At 42.7% G+C, this 22,279-nt stretch overlaps 1 protein-coding gene across 1 annotated transcript in view; it reads right to left on the reverse strand.

Moving 5' to 3' along the window:
• LOC135573446 (anoctamin-3-like) overlaps positions 1-22,279 on the reverse strand; it is a 105,170-nt gene that overhangs the window by 69,597 nt on the left and 13,294 nt on the right. The window contains exons 3-4 of the mRNA XM_065022778.1: positions 8,651-8,847; positions 7,776-7,931 (exon numbers count right to left, since the gene is read on the reverse strand). Of these exons, the coding sequence (XP_064878850.1) occupies positions 7,776-7,931; positions 8,651-8,847 (353 nt within the window). The remainder of the gene's footprint in view (positions 1-7,775; positions 7,932-8,650; positions 8,848-22,279) is intronic.

Below are 22,279 nucleotides of genomic sequence, written 5' to 3' on the forward strand. Positions count from 1 at the left end.
CCACTAGGCTACCTGCCGCCCCTCCACTCTAACCACTAGGCTACCTGCCGCCCCTCCACTCTAACCACTAGGCTACCTGCCGCCCCTCCACTCTAACCACTAGGCTACCCTGCCGCCCCTCCACTCTAACCACTAGTCTACCCTGCCACCCTCCACTCTAACCACTAGGCTACCCTACCACCTCTACACTCTAACCACTAGTCTACCCTGCCGCCCCTCCACTCTAACCACTAGGCTACCCTACCACCCCTCCACTCTAACCACTAGTCTACCCTACCACCCCTCCACTCTAACCACTAGGCTACCCTGCCGCCCCTCCACTCTAACCACTAGGCTACCTGCCGCCCTCCACTCTAACCACTAGGCTACCCTGCCGCCCTCCACTCTAACCACTAGGCTACCCTGCCGCCCCTCCACTCTAACCACTAGGCTACCCTGCCGCCCCTCCACTCCACTCTAACCACTAGGCTACCCTGCCGCCCCTCCACTCTAACCACTAGTCTACCCTGCCACCCCTCCACTCTAACCACTAGGCTACCCTGCCGCCCCTCCACTCTAACCATTAGTCTACCCTGCCACCCCTCCACTCTAACCACTAGGCTACCCTGCCGCCCCTCCACTCTAACCACTAGTCTACCTGCCGCCCCTCCACTCTAACCACTAGGCTACCTGCCGCCCCTCCACTCTAACCACTAGGCTACCCTGCCACCCCTCCACTCTAACCACTAGGCTACCCTGCCGCCCCTCCACTCTAACCACTAGGCTACCCTGCCGCCCCTCCACTCTAACCACTAGGCTACCCTGCCGCCCCTCCACTCTAACCACTAGGCTACCCTGCCGCCCCTCCACTCTAACCACTAGTCTACCCTGCCGCCCCTCCACTCTAACCACTAGGCTACCCTGCCACCCCTCCACTCTAACCACTAGTCTACCTGCCGCCCCTCCACTCTAACCACTAGGCTACCCTGCCACCCCTCCACTCTAACCACTAGTCTACCCTACCACCCCTCCACCCTAACCACTAGGCTACCCTGCCGCCCCTCCACTCTAACCACTAGGCTACCTGCCGCCCCTCCGCTCTAACCACTAGGCTACCTGCCGCCCCTCCACTCTAACCACTAGGCTACCTGCCGCCCCTCCACTCTAACCACTAGGCTACCCTGCCGCCCCTCCACTCTAACCACTAGGCTACCCTGCCGCCCCTCCACTCTAACCACTAGGCTACCCTGCCGCCCCTCCACTCTAACCACTAGGCTACCTGCCACCCCTCCACTCTAACCACTAGGCTACCTGCCGCCCCTCCACTCTAACCACTAGGCTACCTGCCGCCCCTCCACTCTAACCACTAGGCTACCTGCCGCCCCTCCACTCTAACCACTAGGCTACCCTGCCGCCCCTCCACTCTAACCACTAGTCTACCCTGCCACCCCTCCACTCTAACCACTAGGCTACCCTACCACCTCTACACTCTAACCACTAGTCTACCCTGCCGCCCCTCCACTCTAACCACTAGTCTACCCTACCACCCCTCCACTCTAACCACTAGTCTACCCTACCACCCCTCCACTCTAACCACTAGGCTACCCTGCCGCCCCTCCACTCTAACCACTAGGCTACCTGCCGCCCCTCCGCTCTAACCACTAGGCTACCTGCCGCCCCTCCACTCTAACCACTAGGCTACCTGCCGCCCCTCCACTCTAACCACTAGGCTACCCTGCCGCCCCTCCACTCTAACCACTAGGCTACCCTGCCGCCCCTCCACTCTAACCACTAGGCTACCCTGCCGCCCCTCCACTCTAACCACTAGGCTACCTACCACCCCTCCACTCTAACCACTAGGCTACCTGCCGCCCCTCCACTCTAACCACTAGGCTACCTGCCGCCCCTCCACTCTATTCACTAGGCTACCTGCCGCCCCTCCACTCTAACCACTAGGCTACCCTGCCGCCCCTCCACTCTAACCACTAGGCTACCCTGCCGCCCCTCCACTCTAACCACTAGGCTACCCTGCCGCCCCTCCACTCTAACCACTAGTCTACCCTGCCACCCCTCCACTCTAACCACTAGGCTACCCTGCCGCCCCTCCACTCTAACCACTAGGCTACCTGCCGCCCCTCCACTCTAACCACTAGGCTACCTGCCGCCCCTCCACTCTAACCACTAGGCTACCCTGCCGCCCCTCCACTCTAACCACTAGGCTACCCTGCCGCCCCTCCACTCTAACCACTAGGCTACCCTGCCGCCCCTCCACTCTAACCACTAGGCTACCTGCCACCCCTCCACTCTAACCACTAGGCTACCTGCCGCCCCTCCACTCTAACCACTAGGCTACCTGCCGCCCCTCCACTCTAACCACTAGGCTACCTGCCGCCCCTCCACTCTAACCACTAGGCTACCCTGCCGCCCCTCCACTCTAACCACTAGGCTACCCTGCCGCCCCTCCACTCTAACCACTAGGCTACCCTGCCGCCCCTCCACTCTAACCACTAGTCTACCCTGCCGCCACAATGCAGACACCTAAATCAATTGGCATGGCGACAGGTTTTGTTGAATTCACGTTGACAAATCAAAGTAAATCAAAAGGAGACGTTGAACAGACGTACGAACGCCCAGTGGGACAGACGTACGAACGCCCAGTGGAACAGACGTTTACCAAATTTACCAAATAGGAAAATAATACTTGTTAAAACACTACTAACACTAATATGTACTATATTAAAGTAGTATACAGTAGGAGAGTATATACTATATTAAAGTAGTATACAGTAGGAGAGTATATACTATATTAAAGTAGTATACAGTAGGAGAGTATATACTATATTAAAGTAGTATACAGTAGGAGAGTATATACTATATTAAAGTAGTATACAGTAGGAGAGTATATACTATATTAAAGTAGTATACAGTAGGAGAGTATATACTATATTAAAGTAGTATACAGTAGGAGAGTATATACTATATTAAAGTAGTATACAGTAGGAGAGTATATACTATATTAAAGTAGTATACAGTAGGAGAGTATATACTATATTAAAGTAGTATACAGTAGGAGAGTATATACTATATTAAAGTAGTATACAGTAGGAGAGTATATACTATATTAATGTAGTTGTAGTATACAGTAGGAGAGTATATACTACATTAATGTAGTTGTAGTATACAGTAGGAGAGTATATACTATATTAAAGTAGTATACAGTAGGAGAGTATATACTACATTAATGTAGTTGTAGTATACAGTAGGAGAGTATATACTACATTAATGTAGTTGTAGTATACAGTAGGAGAGTATATACTATATTAAAGTAGTATACAGTAGGAGAGTATATACTACATTAATGTAGTTGTAGTATACAGTAGGAGAGTATATACTATATTCATGTAGTTGTAGTATACAGTAGGAGAGTATATACTACATTAATGTAGTTGTAGTATACAGTAGGAGAGTATATACTACATTAATGTAGTTGTAGTATACAGTAGGAGAGTATATACTACATTAATGTAGTTGTAGTATACAGTAGGAGAGTATATACTACATTAATGTAGTTGTAGTATACAGTAGGAGAGTATATACTACATTAATGTAGTTGTAGTATACAGTAGGAGAGTATATACTACATTAATGTAGTTGTAGTATACAGTAGGAGAGTATATACTACATTAATGTAGTTGTAGTATACAGTAGGAGAGTATATACTATATTAATGTAGTTGTAGTATACAGTAGGAGAGTATATACTACATTAATGTAGTTGTAGTATACAGTAGGAGAGTATATACTACATTAATGTAGTTGTAGTATACAGTAGGAGAGTATATACTACATTAATGTAGTTGTAGTATACAGTAGGAGAGTATATACTACATTAATGTAGTTGTAGTATACAGTAGGAGAGTATATACTACATTAATGTAGTTGTAGTATACAGTAGGAGAGTATATACTATATTAATGTAGTTGTAGTATACAGTAGGAGAGTATATACTATATTAATGTAGTTGTAGTATACAGTCGGAGAGTATATACTACATTAATGTATTTGTAGTATTCAGTAGGAGAGTATATATTCTATTAATGTAGTTGTAGTATACAGTAGTAGCATATATACTATATTAATGTAGTTGTAGTATACAGTAGTAGAGTATATACTACATTAATGTAGTTGTAGTATACAGTAGGAGAGTATATACTATATTAATGTAGTTGTAGCATACAGTAGGAGAGTATATACTATATTAATGTAGTATACAGTAGGAGAGTATATACTATATTAATGTAGTTGTAGTATACAGTAGGAGAGTATATACTACATTAATGTAGTTGTAGTATACAGTAGGAGAGTATATACTACATTAATGTAGTTGTAGTATACAGTAGGAGAGTATATACTATATTCATGTAGTTGTAGTATACAGTAGGAGAGTATATACTATATTAATGTAGTTGTAGTATACAGTAGTAGAGTATATACTACATTAATGTAGTTGTAGTATACAGTAGGAGAGTATATACTACATTAATGTAGTTGTAGTATACAGTAGGAGAGTATATACTACATTAATGTAGTTGTAGTATACAGTAGGAGAGTATATACTACATTAATGTAGTTGTAGTATACAGTAGGAGAGTATATACTACATTAATGTAGTTGTAGTATACAGTAGGAGAGTATATATACTATATTAATGTAGTTGTAGTATACAGTAGGAGAGTATATACTACATTAATGTAGTTGTAGTATACAGTAGGAGAGTATATACTATATTAAAGTAGTATACAGTAGGAGAGTATATACTACATTAATGTAGTTGTAGTATACAGTAGGAGAGTATATACTATATTAATGTAGTTGTAGTATACAGTAGGAGAGTATATACTACATTAATGTAGTTGTAGTATACAGTAGGAGAGTATATACTATATTAATGTAGTTGTAGTATACAGTAGGAGAGTATATACTACATTAATGTAGTTGTAGTATACAGTAGGAGAGTATATACTACATTAATGTAGTTGTAGTATACAGTAGGAGAGTATATACTACATTAATGTAGTTGTAGTATACAGTAGGAGAGTATATACTACATTAATGTAGTTGTAGTATACAGTAGGAGAGTATATACTACATTAATGTAGTTGTAGTATACAGTAGGAGAGTATATACTATATTAATGTAGTTGTAGTATACAGTAGGAGAGTATATACTATATTAATGTAGTTGTAGTATACAGTAGGAGAGTATATACTATATTAATGTAGTTGTAGTATACAGTAGGAGAGTATATACTATATTAAAGTAGTATACAGTAGGAGAGTATATACTACATTAATGTAGTTGTAGTATACAGTAGGAGAGTATATACTATATTAAAGTAGTATACAGTAGGAGAGTATATACTATATTAATGTAGTTGTAGTATACAGTAGGAGAGTATATACTATATTAATGTAGTTGTAGTATACAGTAGGAGAGTATATACTACATTAATGTAGTTGTAGTATACAGTAGGAGAGTATATACTATATTAATGTAGTTGTAGTATACAGTAGGAGAGTATATACTACATTAATGTAGTTGTAGTATACAGTAGGAGAGTATATACTACATTAATGTAGTTGTAGTATACAGTAGGAGAGTATATACTACATTAATGTAGTTGTAGTATACAGTAGGAGAGTATATACTACATTAATGTAGTTGTAGTATACAGTAGGAGAGTATATATTCTATTAATGTAGTTGTAGTATACAGTAGTAGCATATATGCTATATTAATGTAGTTGTAGTATACAGTAGGAGAGTATATACTACATTAATGTAGTTGTAGTATACAGTAGGAGAGTATATACTACATTAATGTAGTTGTAGTATACAGTAGGAGAGTATATACTACATTAATGTAGTTGTAGTATACAGTAGGAGAGTATATATTCTATTAATGTAGTTGTAGTATACAGTAGTAGCATATATACTATATTAATGTAGTTGTAGTATACAGTAGTAGAGTATATACTACATTAATGTAGTTGTAGTATACAGTAGGAGAGTATATACTATATTAATGTAGTTGTAGCATACAGTAGGAGAGTATATACTATATTAATGTAGTATACAGTAGGAGAGTATATACTATATTAATGTAGTTGTAGTATACAGTAGGAGAGTATATACTACATTAATGTAGTTGTAGTATACAGTAGGAGAGTATATACTATATTCATGTAGTTGTAGTATACAGTAGGAGAGTATATACTATATTAATGTAGTTGTAGTATACAGTAGTAGAGTATATACTACATTAATGTAGTTGTAGTATACAGTAGGAGAGTATATACTATATTAATGTAGTTGTAGCATACAGTAGGAGAGTATATACTATATTAATGTAGTTGTAGTATACAGTAGGAGAGTATATACTATATTAATGTAGTTGTAGTATACAGTAGGAGAGTATATACTATATTAATGTAGTTGTAGTATACAGTAGGAGAGTATATATACTATATTAATGTAGTTGTAGTATACAGTAGGAGAGTATGCTAGCCTTCCTCTTTCTCCAGCATCAGCTCACATGCTCTTCTAGTCTATATTACACTGAACAAAAATATAAACGCAACATGTAAAGTGTTGGTCCCATGTTTCATGAGCAGAAATAAAATATCCTATATGCACAGAAAGTGTATTTCTCTCAAATTTTGTGCAGAAATGTGTTTACATCCCTGAGCATTTCTCCTTGGCCAAGATATGCCACACCTGTCAGGTGGTTGGATTATCAACAAGCCGATTTTAACAGCCATGTTCATTACACAGGTGCACCTTGTGCTGGGGGACAATAAAAGCCACTCTAAAATGTGCAGTTTTGTCACACAACACAATGCCACAGATGTCTCAAGCTTTGAAGGAGCATGCAATTGACATGCTGACTGCAGAAACGTCCACCAGAGCTGTTTCCAGATGATTAAATGTTAATTTCTCTACCATAAACCACTTCCAACATCGTTATAGAGAATTTGGCAGTACGTCTAACTGCAGACCACGTGTGACCACGCCAGCCCAGGACCTCCACATCCGGCTTCTTCCCCTACGGGATCGTCTGAGACCAGCCACCCGGACAGCTGATGAAACTGAAGAGTATTTATGTCTGTAATAAAGCCCTTTTGTGGGGAAAAACTCATTCTGATTGGCTGGAGCCTGGCTCCCAATTGGGTGGGCCTATGCCCTCCTAGCCACACCATTGGCTGCTCCCCTGCCCAGTCAAGTGAAATCCATAGATTAGGGCCTTATTTATTTCAATTAACTGATTTTCTTATCAGAACTGTAACTGTTAAACGTTGAAGTTGTTGCGTATATATTTTTGTTCAGTATATATTTTTGTTCAGTATATATTTTTGTTCAGTATATATTTTTGTTCAGTATATATTTTTGTTCAGTATATATACCAGGGGCAACTAGATTCAGCCGCGGGCCGATTTCTTTCAGGAGCGGAAGGCCGGAATGTAATTATAATTATTTGTACACTGCAAATTGACCACAACTAAGCCCAAAAAGAGATTACATTTGAAAATAACAATCATTTCATACCTTTATTACATTGAGAAATGATCACATTCGTGGGAATATTTAATACAACTCATTATTAGCTGAATTCCTAAGTGATTTTAGTTTAAAAAAAATGTACACCCAAAACCAAAACTAAAATCCCCACCCCCCAAAAAAAGTTTTAGCCTGTTGCCGTCACTCTGACCCCTGTTAGAGTGTAGTATATGTACCCTACCACTTTCTCCAGCATCAGCCCCTCAGCTCTCAGGTTCCTCCCAAAGGTGACTCTCTTTTCCACCAGAGGACTGGACTTCCTATAGACCAGGATGTAATCGATACGCTTCTTTCCATCTCTGAACATCAGAGCGGAAGGCTGCCCAGGGTTGGTCCCCTACGGAAATAACTGTTTTATCAGTACCTTCATACCACATCCATAAGCAATTCATAAAACACTTATGTCAAACAACTTGAGTTTTATTTATTTATTTTTTTCAACTAAACTCATAATCATATTAATAACCTCAAATAAGTGTGTGTTATAAATAGCATTTAGTGTGGTGCAAAGCAGAGTGACTTCATTAATGTTTGATAGTTAGCCTCAATCAAATGTTTCAAAGCTGCGTAACTGTGAGACATTGAAAAAGATTGGTGCAGGGTCATTCTGGTTATTGGGTGGGTGTGGAAAAAAATGGCTATCTGGAGCTCGTCTGAGAGGCTGGCTTTGAGCCCTGACCTGCAATGTACATATGTGCTGATTGACATAGATCTACCAACTCTAGGGTTGTCTGGTCAGAACGCAACTTTGAGGCCCATAACTGTAAGCTTTGTCACCACACACACACACACACACACACACACACACACACACACACACACACACACTTGCGTGGTCTTAATTTAATGGTATAGGGAATAGGGAATAGGTTAGAAACAGCATGTGAATAGTTGATCAGCATGTAAACACGCTAACTTGAGGTTGTCAAGGAAGGAGCCCAGCTGTGCGTCCAAGTGTCCCGATTGGTTGGAATAGCCGGGTGATTGACATGCCTGACGGCCAATCAGATTGAGAGGGCCGGCCTTTCTTTTAATGTGTGCTTGTGTTTGTGGTACCTGAAGCGAATCTGCTCGTGCCTCTAATTTGGCTCGGATGGCAGGTTTCTGAATGAGAAACGACTCGTCTGTCCTTCCTGCCTTGTACGCACTAGCTTCTGACTCCTCCCCATAGTTGGTTTTCACAGCTTCTGACTCCTCCCAATAGTGGTCCGTTGCAGCATCTGACTCCTCCCCATAGTTGGTTTTCACAGCTTCTGACTCCTCCCCATAGTTGGTTTTCACAGCTTCTGACTCCTCCCCATAGTGGTCCTTCGCAGCTTCTGACAGACAGACAGATACAGGATGACCAGTAAAAGGTCAGGACAGACAGACAGACAGATACAGGATGATCAGTAAAAGGTCAGGCCGGACGGACGGACGGACAGACAGACAGATACAGGATGATCAGTAAAAGGTCAAGACAGACAGACAGATACAGGATGATCAGTAAAAGGTCAAGACAGACAGACAGATACAGGATGATCAGTAAAAGGTCAAGACAGACAGACAGATACAGGATGATCAGTAAAAGGTCAAGACAGACAGACAGATACAGGATGATCAGTAAAAGGTCAAGACAGACAGACAGACAGACAGACAGACAGACAGACAGACAGACAGACAGACAGACAGACAGACAGACAGATACAGGATGATCAGTAAAAGGTCAAGACAGACAGACAGACAGATACAGGATGATCAGTAAAAGGTCAAGACAGACAGACAGACAGACAGACAGACAGACAGACAGACAGACAGACAGACAGACCAGTAAAAGGTCAAGACAGACAGACACAGGATGATCAGTAAAAGGTCAAGACAGACAGACAGGCAGGCAGACAGACAGACAGACCAGTAAAAGGTCAAGACAGTATTTGTATTGTTAATGTTTGGATGCTATGATGTCATGGTATGTCATGCTGCTAAGCATGTTGTTCCTTCCTATGCTCTCTCTAATTCTCTCTTTCTTTCTCTCTCTCGGAGGACCTGAGCCCTAGGACCGTGCCCCAGGACTACCTGACATGATGACTCCTTGCTGTCCCCAGTCCACCTGACTGTGCTGCTGCTCCAGTTTCAACTGTTCTGCCTTATTATTATTCGACCATGCTGGTCATTTATGAACATTTGAACATCTTGGCCATGTTCTGTTATAATCTCCACCCGGCACAGCCAGAAGAGGACTGGCCACCCCACATAGCCTGGTTCCTCTCTAGGTTTCTTCCTAGGTTTTGACCTTTCTAGGGAGTTTTTCCTAGCCACCGTGCTTCTACACCTGCATTGCTTGCTGTTTGGGGTTTTAGGCTGGGTTTCTGTACAGCACTTTGAGATATCAGCTGATGTACGAAGGGCTATATAAATAAATTTGATTTGATTTGATATACTTTCTTTATACATTCTGAAACTTTGCCCAGCAGGCAAAACAGGAGGAAACTGGTTGAAATAATGTCATAACATTTGAGACAGTTTTTGTAATAACGATGTCCTTTCAACCAGTTTTGCCAGCTGGTTTTCTGAATATATGGATACTGTGCATTCTGAAAGTATTCAGACCCCTTGACTTTTTCCACATTTTGTTACGCTACATACAGCCTTATTCAAAAATGTATTCAATTGTTCCCCCCCTCATCAATTTACACACAATACCCCATAATAACAGAGCAAAAACAGGTTCAGACATTTATAAAAATAAAGAAAATGAAATATTACATTTACATAAGTTTTCAGACCTTTTACCTTGGCCCCAGTCTGAGGTCCTGAGTGCTCTGGAGCAAGTTTTCATCAAGTATCTCAATATTTGTTTTGCTCCATTCATCTTTCCCTCATTCCTGACAAGTCTCCCAGTCCCTGCCGCTGAAAGACACCCCCACAACATGATGCTGCCACCACCATGCTTCACACTAGGGATGGTGCCAGGTTTCCTCCAGAAATGACGTTTGGAATTCAGGCCAAAGAGTTCAATCTTGGTTTCATCAGAGCAGAGAATCTTGTTTCTCATGGTCTGAGTCCTTTAGGTGCCTTTTGGCAAGCTCTGTCATGTGCCAAACGTCATCTATTTAAGGTTGGAGGCTGTAACATGTAACAGTGATGCCACTGTGTTCTTGAGAACCTTCAATGCTGCAGACATTTTTTGGTAGCCTTCCCCAGATCTGTGCCTCGACACAATCCTGTCTTGGAGCTCTATGGACAATTTCTTCGACCTCATGATGGCTTGGTTTTTGCTCTGACATGCACTGTCAACTGTGGGATCTTATATAGACAGGTGTGTGCCTTTCCAAAACATGTCCAATCAATTTAATTTACCACAGGTGTACTCCAATCAATTTGTAGAAACATCTCAAGGATGATCAATGGAAACAGGATGCACCTGAGCTAAATTCTCAGGCTCTGAATACTCAAGGTATCTGTTTTTTATTTATTTTGAATACAAACATTTTTAAAAACTTGTTTTCAATTTGTCATTATGGGATGTCATGACGTTGGCCTGTGGGTAAAGGCGCAGACACCCTAACAGGGTCTACCACCAGAAGGGGGACTGCAACAGCGATCACCAACTGGACAAATGCTGCCCAGCCTTGGGGCGGACTTCTTCTTTTGCAGACACCCTAACCGGGTCGACCACCAGAGGGGGACCACAACGATGGTCCACAACCAGGACAACCCACAGTCATTTTTATGTTGGTTTGCAACATGCAGGTTAATCGCAAGAAGAACTGTCATGACGTTGGCCTGTGGGTAAGGTTTATGACCCCCCCCATAAATACCTTTCTCCCTTCCCTCTCTCTTGACTCTACAGAGGGACTCTAGCCTTTGTTAAACAGAGATTATGGGAACATCATAAGGTGGGGGGAAATGAACCATATTTTGGTAATCCAACCAGTTGAACATATGCGTTGGTACTTAATGAATGTGATGTCAGTTCGGTTGTCATCTGAGACATTCTCATCAGTGATAGGATGACATAAACTGTACAGTGGAAAGTCTGCACATTATAGTTATCGGATTCACATGGAATTGTTGTGCAATTTAAATGTTTGAATATGAAATTATTTGGGAGGGGATGAAATGTAATTTTAGCTTCTAAAATGTGAGAATTGGGTTTTCATGAGTGAATTAGGCCCGACTCAGTGGCCCGCCCACGTGAAGAGACATTGGTTATAAACTATGAAACACGTCCTCCTCTCCCTTCCTATATAAAGCCTTGACGACAATATAACTTTCTGTTCCGGGTACATTAGGATGACAATCCGATGTCAGAAGGGTTCAGATAATAATTACAGAACGAAGCCAACCTCAGCGTGAGCTTTGGTTATGAATGGTATGAAATTTGAACTCTTATTCACTACAGAAGTGATACCTAGCCGTTGAGTTAGCAACAGCAGCTGCAAACGTGGGCTAGGAAAGAACAGACAGAGTATCCCGTCTACCACACAACGACATTACTACAACGTATCCAATTTACCACCAGAGACATTCTTCCGAGGAAAGGAGGATCTCTGTTGGCCAACACGACCAGCATCTACGACTAACCTACCGAAGCGCAGCTCAGAGTAAATATTTATTGCACATTTTCCTTTTCAAAATGGGCGGTAATTTAGAATGCATCAGAATCTGTGTTTACGATAGAGTAGCTGCCTACGGCCCAATAGAAACATCGCTTCTCCCTTTGTTCTTCAGTCTTTCCACTCTTTCACTCAATCCCAACCCCCTTTTCTTTGGGTAACCAGCTGTCACATCTGTTCCGTCCGCTAGGGACGTTTTCCTTTATGACATAATTTGTAATCAATGTATGGTTCATTCTGTGTATATGTAATTCTGTGTGATTAGTTAGGTATTTAGTAAATACATAATTAAACCCAAATTTCTATTGCTGATTCAACTTGTTAGCCAGGGTTTGTGAAGATACCCAAGAATTTTCAACTTTCAGATGAGACTGAAATAAGGTGACGGTTGATATTGACTGCTATTGATGTAAAATATTACTAGGTCTTTAAGAGTTTATTCGGAAGATAACAGCTCTATAAATATTATTTTGTGGTGCCCCGACTCTCTACTTAATTACGTTTTACATGATTAGCTCAATCCGGTAATATTAATTAAGGAGAAATGATTTTATAGAATAGCATGTCATATGACTTAATCCGGCAGAGCCAAAGACACGACCAGGGGTATTGTGTGTAGATTGAGAGATTTGTTTCAAAATTCATTTTACAATAAGGCTGTAACCTAACAAAATGTGTAAAAAGTCAAGGGGTCTGAATACTTTCCAAATGCATGGCCCCTCCCTGGATTTTAGGTTAAATGCTCTACAACAAAGCTTTCTTAGTGTCCAATAAGCTTTCTCTGCCCTTAACCTTGTTCTCAAAAATACAAAATAAAAGGCGTTTAAATGTTGAGTGCATGAATATCTCCCAACCTCACCATATCATCTTTAGAATGAAACCCTGCGCTGACGTGAACAATATGACTGGCCAATTAGATGCATTTAATGTCTAATATGGATTTTGGTCAGAATTTCATCCAATAATACAAAAAAAAACTGTAGATATGAGATGTTTAAGTTTTGTTAAATTTAGTTTGTTGTTTTAGTTTATTTATGTGCACTGTAGAAAGAAGCCTACAAAAACTGTAGATATGAGATGTTTAAGTTTTGTTAAATTTAGTTTGTTGTTTTAGTTTATTTATGTGCACTGTAGAAAGAAGCCTCACCAGAATCTAAATAGTAAATTCATTACACCGATTATAAGAAATGGTACTCCAGACAGTGTCACGACTTTCGCCGAAGTCAGTCCCTCTCCGGTCAACGTCACCAAAAGTAAATAAGAATTTGTTCTCAACTGACTTGTCTAGTTAAATAAAGGTTAAATAAAAAATTAAGCAATTTTCTTTATTTGGCTATGGTTTGTGTTGTGGTTTTTCTTAGTCAAAGAAATGTAGTGTAGCTAACTGCAGTGTTTTTCCTGTCTGAAATCATCTTACCATAGCTTGGTCTGTGTATTGCAAATTAACATGAGCAGCTTGGCAGTTTCCCAAAGTTTGGTGGTTTTAAACTTAACATAACTAATGTTAACTAGCTATGTTTTGTGCAAGAAAGTATGATATATTGTGGTGTATGAACTGGCCTTTAGCTAACGTTACAGTCTTACGTTGGCTAACTTTACCTAGCTAGTTAATTGGCTATCATAGCAGCCAAGGACTTTCCCCATCTTATTTGTGCATATTTGTGCCCCCAATTACAGGGTTTACAGCAGTTTACACATTGACTTCCCTATATAAAAAACCTGACTTGGCAAAATATAGCTATCTAGCTAGCTTTCCTTGTTTGTTGGTTAGCTACCTAGACAAAGTTAGCACTCATCTTACTGTTATAATGTTACATTAGCTAGCTAGCTAACTAGCTAATCAAAATAAAAGCACATTCAATTGGCTAGCTACCTTTATTTGCCTGTTCGTTAGCTAGCTAGCTTTCAGCTGACTGGTGTTGGCTATTTAGCTAGAGGCTAGCTGCTGGACTTTATACAAGCTTGGAAAACATTAGCTACCTAGCTAATCAAAATATCTGCTTTTGCATTTATTGATTAACCTCAGCTTGAACATCACCATATAGCTAGCTATCTACAGGAGCCTAGGTTTGTTCGCATATACACTTCTTATGACTGGCAGCCTGGTATAAGCAGCTTATGTTGTTGCCGAGCAACAGACCCAGTGTTAGAACACTGAGATCCGGCTAAAAAACATGTTAGCATTGTCAGAAATGTTACAAAAAAGTAGCACATCGTTTGTTCTTAATGGACAAAAATGAGCACGATAAATTATAAATGTAATCAAAACTGTTGCCCCTAAAAAACAGTCTGAAAGGTGTAAAGTCTTATAACTTTATGGATGCTGTCGTCTTGTTCTTATCCGACGGCTAGATATTGAGCTAGTTCTGGGCAAATGTAACCTTTATTTAACTAGGCACGTCAGTTAAGAACAAATTCTTATTTACAATGACGGCCTACCCCGGCCAAACCCGAACGACACTCGGCCAATTGTGCGCCGCCCAATCCCGTCCGGATGTGACGCAGCCTGGATTCGAACCAGGGTCTGTAGTGACGTTAGACCACTGCAAAGAAATTGTCTGGCGAACCTATTGCTAACGACCATGTTAAAAATCAAGAGAGAATGAAAAGTGGATAGTGTCATTATTATTAACTTGGGTTATGTCCCCAGAGAAAGGATAGTGTCATTATTATCTAGGGTTAGCGCCCTAGAGAGTGGCTTGAAAGTCAACCTGCTTTACGTGATTGTTATTGCAGTGCCACAGTATCGGCATCAACATCATTATGCTAGTTAGTCTAGTTTTCCAGATTCAAGGCACATCACCCCAGATTGTTGTCTGATATGGGAAGAGTAGCATCATGTCAAACAAAGCCAAATACTGTACACCATTACAGTTCCTACTTAAAGCTACACCATTACAGTTCCTACTTAAAGCTACACCATTACAGTTCCTACTTAAAGCTACACCATTACAGTTCCTACTTAAAGCTACACCATTACAGTTCCTACTTAAAGCTACACATTACAGTTCCTACTTAAAGCTACACCATTACAGTTCCTACTTAAAGCTACACCATTACAGTTCCTACTTAAAGCTACACCATTACAGTTCCTACTTAAAGCTACACCATTACAGTTCCTACTTAAAGCTACACCATTACAGTTCCTACTTAAAGCTACACCATTACAGTTCCTACTTAAAGCTACACAATTACAGTTCCTACTTAAAGCTACACCATTACAGTTCCTACTTAAAGCTACACCATTACAGTTCCTACTTAAAGCTACACCATTACAGTTCCTACTTAAACTACACCATCAAATCAACATTTATTTGCCACATGTCCCGAACACAACAAGTGTAGACTTTACAGTGAAATGCTTTACTTACAAGCCCTTAACCAACAGTGCAGAAAATATTTACCAAGTAGACTAAAGTAAAAAGTAATCATAAAAAGTAACAATAAGAATAACAATAATGCGGCTATATACAGGGTATTACGGTACAGAGTCAATGTGGAGGCTATATACAGGGTATTACGGTACAGAGTCAATGTGGAGGCTATATACAGGGTGTTACGGTACAGAGTCAGTGTGGAGGCTATATACAGGGTATTACGGTACAGAGTCAATGTGGAGGCTATATACAGGGTATTACGGTACAGAGTCAATGTGGAGGCTATATACAGGGTGTTACGGTACAGAGTCAATGTGGAGGCTATATACAGGGTGTTACGGTACAGAGTCAACGTGGAGGCTATATACAGGGTGTTACGGTACAGAGTCCATGTGGAGGCTATATACAGGGTGTTACGGTACAGAGTCCATGTGGAGGCTATATACAGGGTGTTACGGTACAGAGTCAATGTGGAGGCTATATACAGGGTATTACTGTACAGAGTCAATGTGGAGGCTATATACAGGGTATTACGGTACAGAGTCAATGTGGAGGCTATATACAGGGTATTACGGTACAGAGTCAATGTGGAGGCTATATACAGGGTGTTACGGTACAGAGTCAATGTGGAGGCTATATACAGGGGGTTACGGTACAGAGTCAATGTGGAGGCTATATACAGGGTGTTACGGTACCGAGTCAATGTGGAGGCTATATACAGGGTATTACGGTACAGAGTCAATGTGGAGGCTATATACAGGGTATTACGGTACAGAGTCAATGTGGAGGCTATATACAGGGTATTACGGTACAGAGTCAATGTGGAGGCTATATACAGGGGGTACCGGTACAGAGTCAATGTGGAGGCTATATACAGGGGGTACCGGTACAGAGTCAATGTGGAGGCTATATACAGGGGGGTACAGAGTCAATGTGGAGGCTATATACAGGGGGGTACAGAGTCAATGTGGATGCTATATACAGGGGGGTACAGAGTCAATGTGGAGGCTATATACAGGGGGGTACAGAGTCAATGTGGAGGCTATATAAAGGGGGGTACAGAGTCAATGTGGAGGCTATATACAGGGGGGTACAGAGTCAATGTGGAGGCTATATACAGGGTATTACGGTACAGAGTCAATGTGGAGGCTATATACAGGGGGGTACAGAGTCAATGTGGAGGCTATATACAGGGGGTACCAGTACAGAGTCAATGTGGAGGTTATATACAGGGTATTACGGTACAGAGTCAATGTGGAGACTATATACAGGGTATTACGGTACAGAGTCAATGTGGAGGCTACATACAGGGTATTACGGTACAGAGTCAATGTGGAGGCTATATACAGGGGGTACAGAGTCAATGTGGAGGCTATATACAGGGTATTACGGTACAGAGTCAATGTGGAGGCTATATACAGGGGGTACCGGTACAGAGTCAATGTGGAGGCTATATACAGGGGGTACCGGTACAGAGTCAATGTGGAGGCTATATACAGGGTGTTACGGTACAGAGTCAATGTGGAGGCTATATACAGGGTATTACGGTACAGAGTCAATGTGGAGGCTATATACAGGGGGTACAGAGTCAATGTGGAGGCTATATACAGGGTATTACGGTACAGAGTCAATGTGGAGGCTATATACAGGGGGTACCGGTACAGAGTCAATGTGGAGGCTATATACAGGGTATTACGGTACAGAGTCAATGTGGAGGCTATATACAGGGTGTTACGGTACAGAGTCAATGTGGAGGCTATATACAGGGTATTACGGTACAGAGTCAATGTGGAGGCTATATACAGGGTATTACGGTACAGAGTCAATGTGGAGGCTATATACAGGGTATTACGGTACAGAGTCAATGTGGAGGCTATATACAGGGGGGGTACAGAGTCAATGTGGAGGCTATATACAGGGGGTACCGGTACAGAGTCAATGTGGAGGCTATATACAGGGGGGTACAGAGTCAATGTGGAGGCTATATACAGGGGGTACCGGTACAGAGTCAATGTGGAGGCTATATACAGGGGGTACCGGTACAGAGTCAATGTGGAGGCTATATACAGGGTGTTACGGTACAGAGTCAATGTGGAGGCTATATACAGGGTATTACGGTACAGAGTCAATGTGGAGGCTATATACAGGGTATTACGGTATAGAGTCAATGTGGAGGCTATATACAGGGTATTACGGTATAGAGTCAATGTGGAGGCTATATACAGGGTATTACGGTACAGAGTCAATGTGGAGGCTATATACAGGGGGTACCGGTACAGAGTCAACGTGGAGGCTATATACAGGGTATTACGGTACCGAGTCAATGTGGAGGCTATATACAGGGTGTTACGGTACAGAGTCAATGTGGAGGCTATATACAGGGGGTACCGGTACAGAGTCAATGTGGAGGCTATATACAGGGGGGTACAGAGTCAATGTGGAGGCTATATACAGGGGGGTACCGAGTCAATGTGGAGGCTATATACAGGGGGGTACCGAGTCAATGTGGAGGCTATATACAGGGGGTACAGAGTCAATGTGGAGGCTATATACAGGGGGTACTGGTACAGAGTCAATGTGGAGGCTATATACAGGGTATTACGGTACAGAGTCAATGTGGAGGCTATATACAGGGGGGTACAGAGTCAATGTGGAGGCTATATACAGGGTGTTACGGTACAGAGTCAATGTGGAGGCTATATACAGGGGGTACCGGTACAGAGTCAATGTGGAGGCTATATACAGGGGGGTACAGAGTCAATGTGGAGGCTATATACAGGGGGGTACAGAGTCAATGTGGAGGCTATATACAGGGTATTACGGTACCGAGTCAATGTGGAGGCTATATACAGGGTATTACGGTACAGAGTCAATGTGGAGGCTATATACAGGGTGTTACGGTACAGAGTCAATGTGGAGGCTATATACAGGGTGTTACGGTACAGAGTCAATGTGGAGGCTATATACAGGGTATTACGGTACAGAGTCAATGTGGAGGCTATATACAGGGGGTACAGAGTCAATGTGGAGGCTATATACAGGGGGTACAGAGTCAACGTGGAGGCTATATACAGGGGGTACAGAGTCAATGTGGAGGCTATATACAGGGGGTACAGAGTCAATGTGGAGGCTATATACAGGGTATTACGGTACAGAGTCAATGTGGAGGCTATATACAGGGGGGTACAGAGTCAATGTGGAGGCTATATACAGGGGGTACCAGTACAGAGTCAATGTGGAGGTTATATACAGGGTATTACGGTACAGAGTCAATGTGGAGACTATATACAGGGTATTACGGTACAGAGTCAATGTGGAGGCTACATACAGGGTATTACGGTACAGAGTCAATGTGGAGGCTATATACAGGGGGGTACAGAGTCAATGTGGAGGCTATATACAGGGTATTACGGTACAGAGTCAATGTGGAGGCTATATACAGGGGGTACCGGTACAGAGTCAATGTGGAGGCTATATACAGGGGGTACCGGTACAGAGTCAATGTGGAGGCTATATACAGGGTGTTACGGTACAGAGTCAATGTGGAGGCTATATACAGGGTATTACGGTACAGAGTCAATGTGGAGGCTATATACAGGGGGGTACAGAGTCAATGTGGAGGCTATATACAGGGTATTACGGTACAGAGTCAATGTGGAGGCTATATACAGGGGGTACCGGTACAGAGTCAATGTGGAGGCTATATACAGGGTATTACGGTACAGAGTCAATGTGGAGGCTATATACAGGGTGTTACGGTACAGAGTCAATGTGGAGGCTATATACAGGGTATTACGGTACAGAGTCAATGTGGAGGCTATATACAGGGTATTACGGTACAGAGTCAATGTGGAGGCTATATACAGGGTATTACGGTACAGAGTCAATGTGGAGGCTATATACAGGGGGGTACAGAGTCAATGTGGAGGCTATATACAGGGGGTACCGGTACAGAGTCAATGTGGAGGCTATATACAGGGGGTACAGAGTCAATGTGGAGGCTATATACAGGGGGTACCGGTACAGAGTCAATGTGGAGGCTATATACAGGGGGTACCGGTACAGAGTCAATGTGGAGGCTATATACAGGGTGTTACGGTACAGAGTCAATGTGGAGGCTATATACAGGGTATTACGGTACAGAGTCAATGTGGAGGCTATATACAGGGTATTACGGTATAGAGTCAATGTGGAGGCTATATACAGGGTATTACGGTATAGAGTCAATGTGGAGGCTATATACAGGGTATTACGGTACAGAGTCAATGTGGAGGCTATATACAGGGGGTACCGGTACAGAGTCAACGTGGAGGCTATATACAGGGTATTACGGTACCGAGTCAATGTGGAGGCTATATACAGGGTGTTACGGTACAGAGTCAATGTGGAGGCTATATACAGGGGTACCGGTACAGAGTCAATGTGGAGGCTATATACAGGGGGTACAGAGTCAATGTGGAGGCTATATACAGGGGGTACCGAGTCAATGTGGAGGCTATATACAGGGGGGTACCGAGTCAATGTGGAGGCTATATACAGGGGGTACAGAGTCAATGTGGAGGCTATATACAGGGGGTACTGGTACAGAGTCAATGTGGAGGCTATATACAGGGGGGTACAGAGTCAATGTGGAGGCTATATACAGGGTGTTACGGTACAGAGTCAATGTGGAGGCTATATACAGGGTGTTACGGTACAGAGTCAATGTGGAGGCTATATACAGGGTATTACGGTACAGAGTCAATGTGGAGGCTATATACAGGGTATTACGGTACAGAGTCAATGTGGAGGCTATATACAGGGTATTACGGTACAGAGTCAATGTGGAGGCTATATACAGGGGGTACAGAGTCAATGTGGAGGCTATATACAGGGGGTACCGGTACAGAGTCAATGTGGAGGCTATATACAGGGGGTACAGAGTCAATGTGGAGGCTATATACAGGGGGTACCGGTACAGAGTCAATGTGGAGGCTATATACAGGGGGTACCGGTACAGAGTCAATGTGGAGGCTATATACAGGGTGTTACGGTACAGAGTCAATGTGGAGGCTATATACAGGGTATTACGGTACAGAGTCAATGTGGAGGCTATATACAGGGTATTACGGTATAGAGTCAATGTGGAGGCTATATACAGGGTATTACGGTATAGAGTCAATGTGGAGGCTATATACAGGGTATTACGGTACAGAGTCAATGTGGAGGCTATATACAGGGGGTACCGGTACAGAGTCAACGTGGAGGCTATATACAGGGTATTACGGTACCGAGTCAATGTGGAGGCTATATACAGGGTGTTACGGTACAGAGTCAATGTGGAGGCTATATACAGGGGGTACCGGTACAGAGTCAATGTGGAGGCTATATACAGGGGGTACAGAGTCAATGTGGAGGCTATATACAGGGGGTACAGAGTCAATGTGGAGGCTATATACAGGGGGTACAGAGTCAATGTGGAGGCTATATACAGGGGGTACAGAGTCAATGTGGAGGCTATATACAGGGGGTACTGGTACAGAGTCAATGTGGAGGCTATATACAGGGTATTACGGTACAGAGTCAATGTGGAGGCTATATACAGGGGGTACAGAGTCAATGTGGAGGCTATATACAGGGTGTTACGGTACAGAGTCAATGTGGAGGCTATATACAGGGGGTACCGGTACAGAGTCAATGTGGAGTCTATATACAGGGGGTACAGAGTCAATGTGGAGGCTATATACAGGGGGTACAGAGTCAATGTGGAGGCTATATACAGGGTATTAAGGTACAGAGTCAATGTGGAGGCTATATATAGGGTATTACGGTACAGAGTCAATGTGGAGGCTATATACAGGGTGTTACGGTACAGAGTCAATGTGGAGGCTATATACAGGGTGTTACGGTACAGAGTCAATGTGGAGGCTATATACAGGGTGTTACGGTACAGAGTCAATGTGGAGGCTATATACAGGGGGTACAGAGTCAATGTGGAGGCTATATACAGGGGGTACAGAGTCAATGTGGAGACTATATACAGGGGGTACAGAGTCAATGTGGAGGCTATATACAGGGTATTACGGTACAGAGTCAATGTGGAGGCTATATACAGGGGGGTACAGAGTCAATGTGGAGGCTATATACAGGGTATTACGGTACCGAGTCAATGTGGAGGTTATATACAGGGGGGTACAGAGTCAACGTGGAGGCTATATACAGGGGGGTACAGAGTCAACGTGGAGGCTATATACAGGGGGGTACAGAGTCAATGTGGAGGCTATATACAGGGTATTACAGTACAGAGTCAATGTGGAGGCTATATACAGGGTGTTACGGTACCGAGTCAATGTGGAGGCTATATACAGGGGGTACTGGTACAGAGTCAATGTGGAGGCTATATACAGGGTATTACGGTACAGAGTCAATGTGGAGGCTATATACAGGGGGGTACAGAGTCAATGTGGAGGCTATATACAGGGTGGTACAGAGTCAATGTGGAGGCTATATACAGGGGGGTACAGAGTCAATGTGGAGGCTATATACAGGCTATTACGGTACAGAGTCAATGTGGAGGTTATATACAGGGGGGTACAGAGTCAATGTGGAGGCTATATACAGGGGGTACCGGTACAGAGTCAATGTGGAGGCTATATACAGGGTATTACGGTACCGAGTCAATGTGGAGGCTATATACAGGGTGTTACGGTACAGAGTCAATGTGGAGGCTA

The sequence above is a fragment of the Oncorhynchus nerka genome, linkage group LG9a (assembly GCF_034236695.1).
Source record: "Oncorhynchus nerka isolate Pitt River linkage group LG9a, Oner_Uvic_2.0, whole genome shotgun sequence".
NCBI lineage: Eukaryota > Metazoa > Chordata > Actinopteri > Salmoniformes > Salmonidae > Oncorhynchus > Oncorhynchus nerka.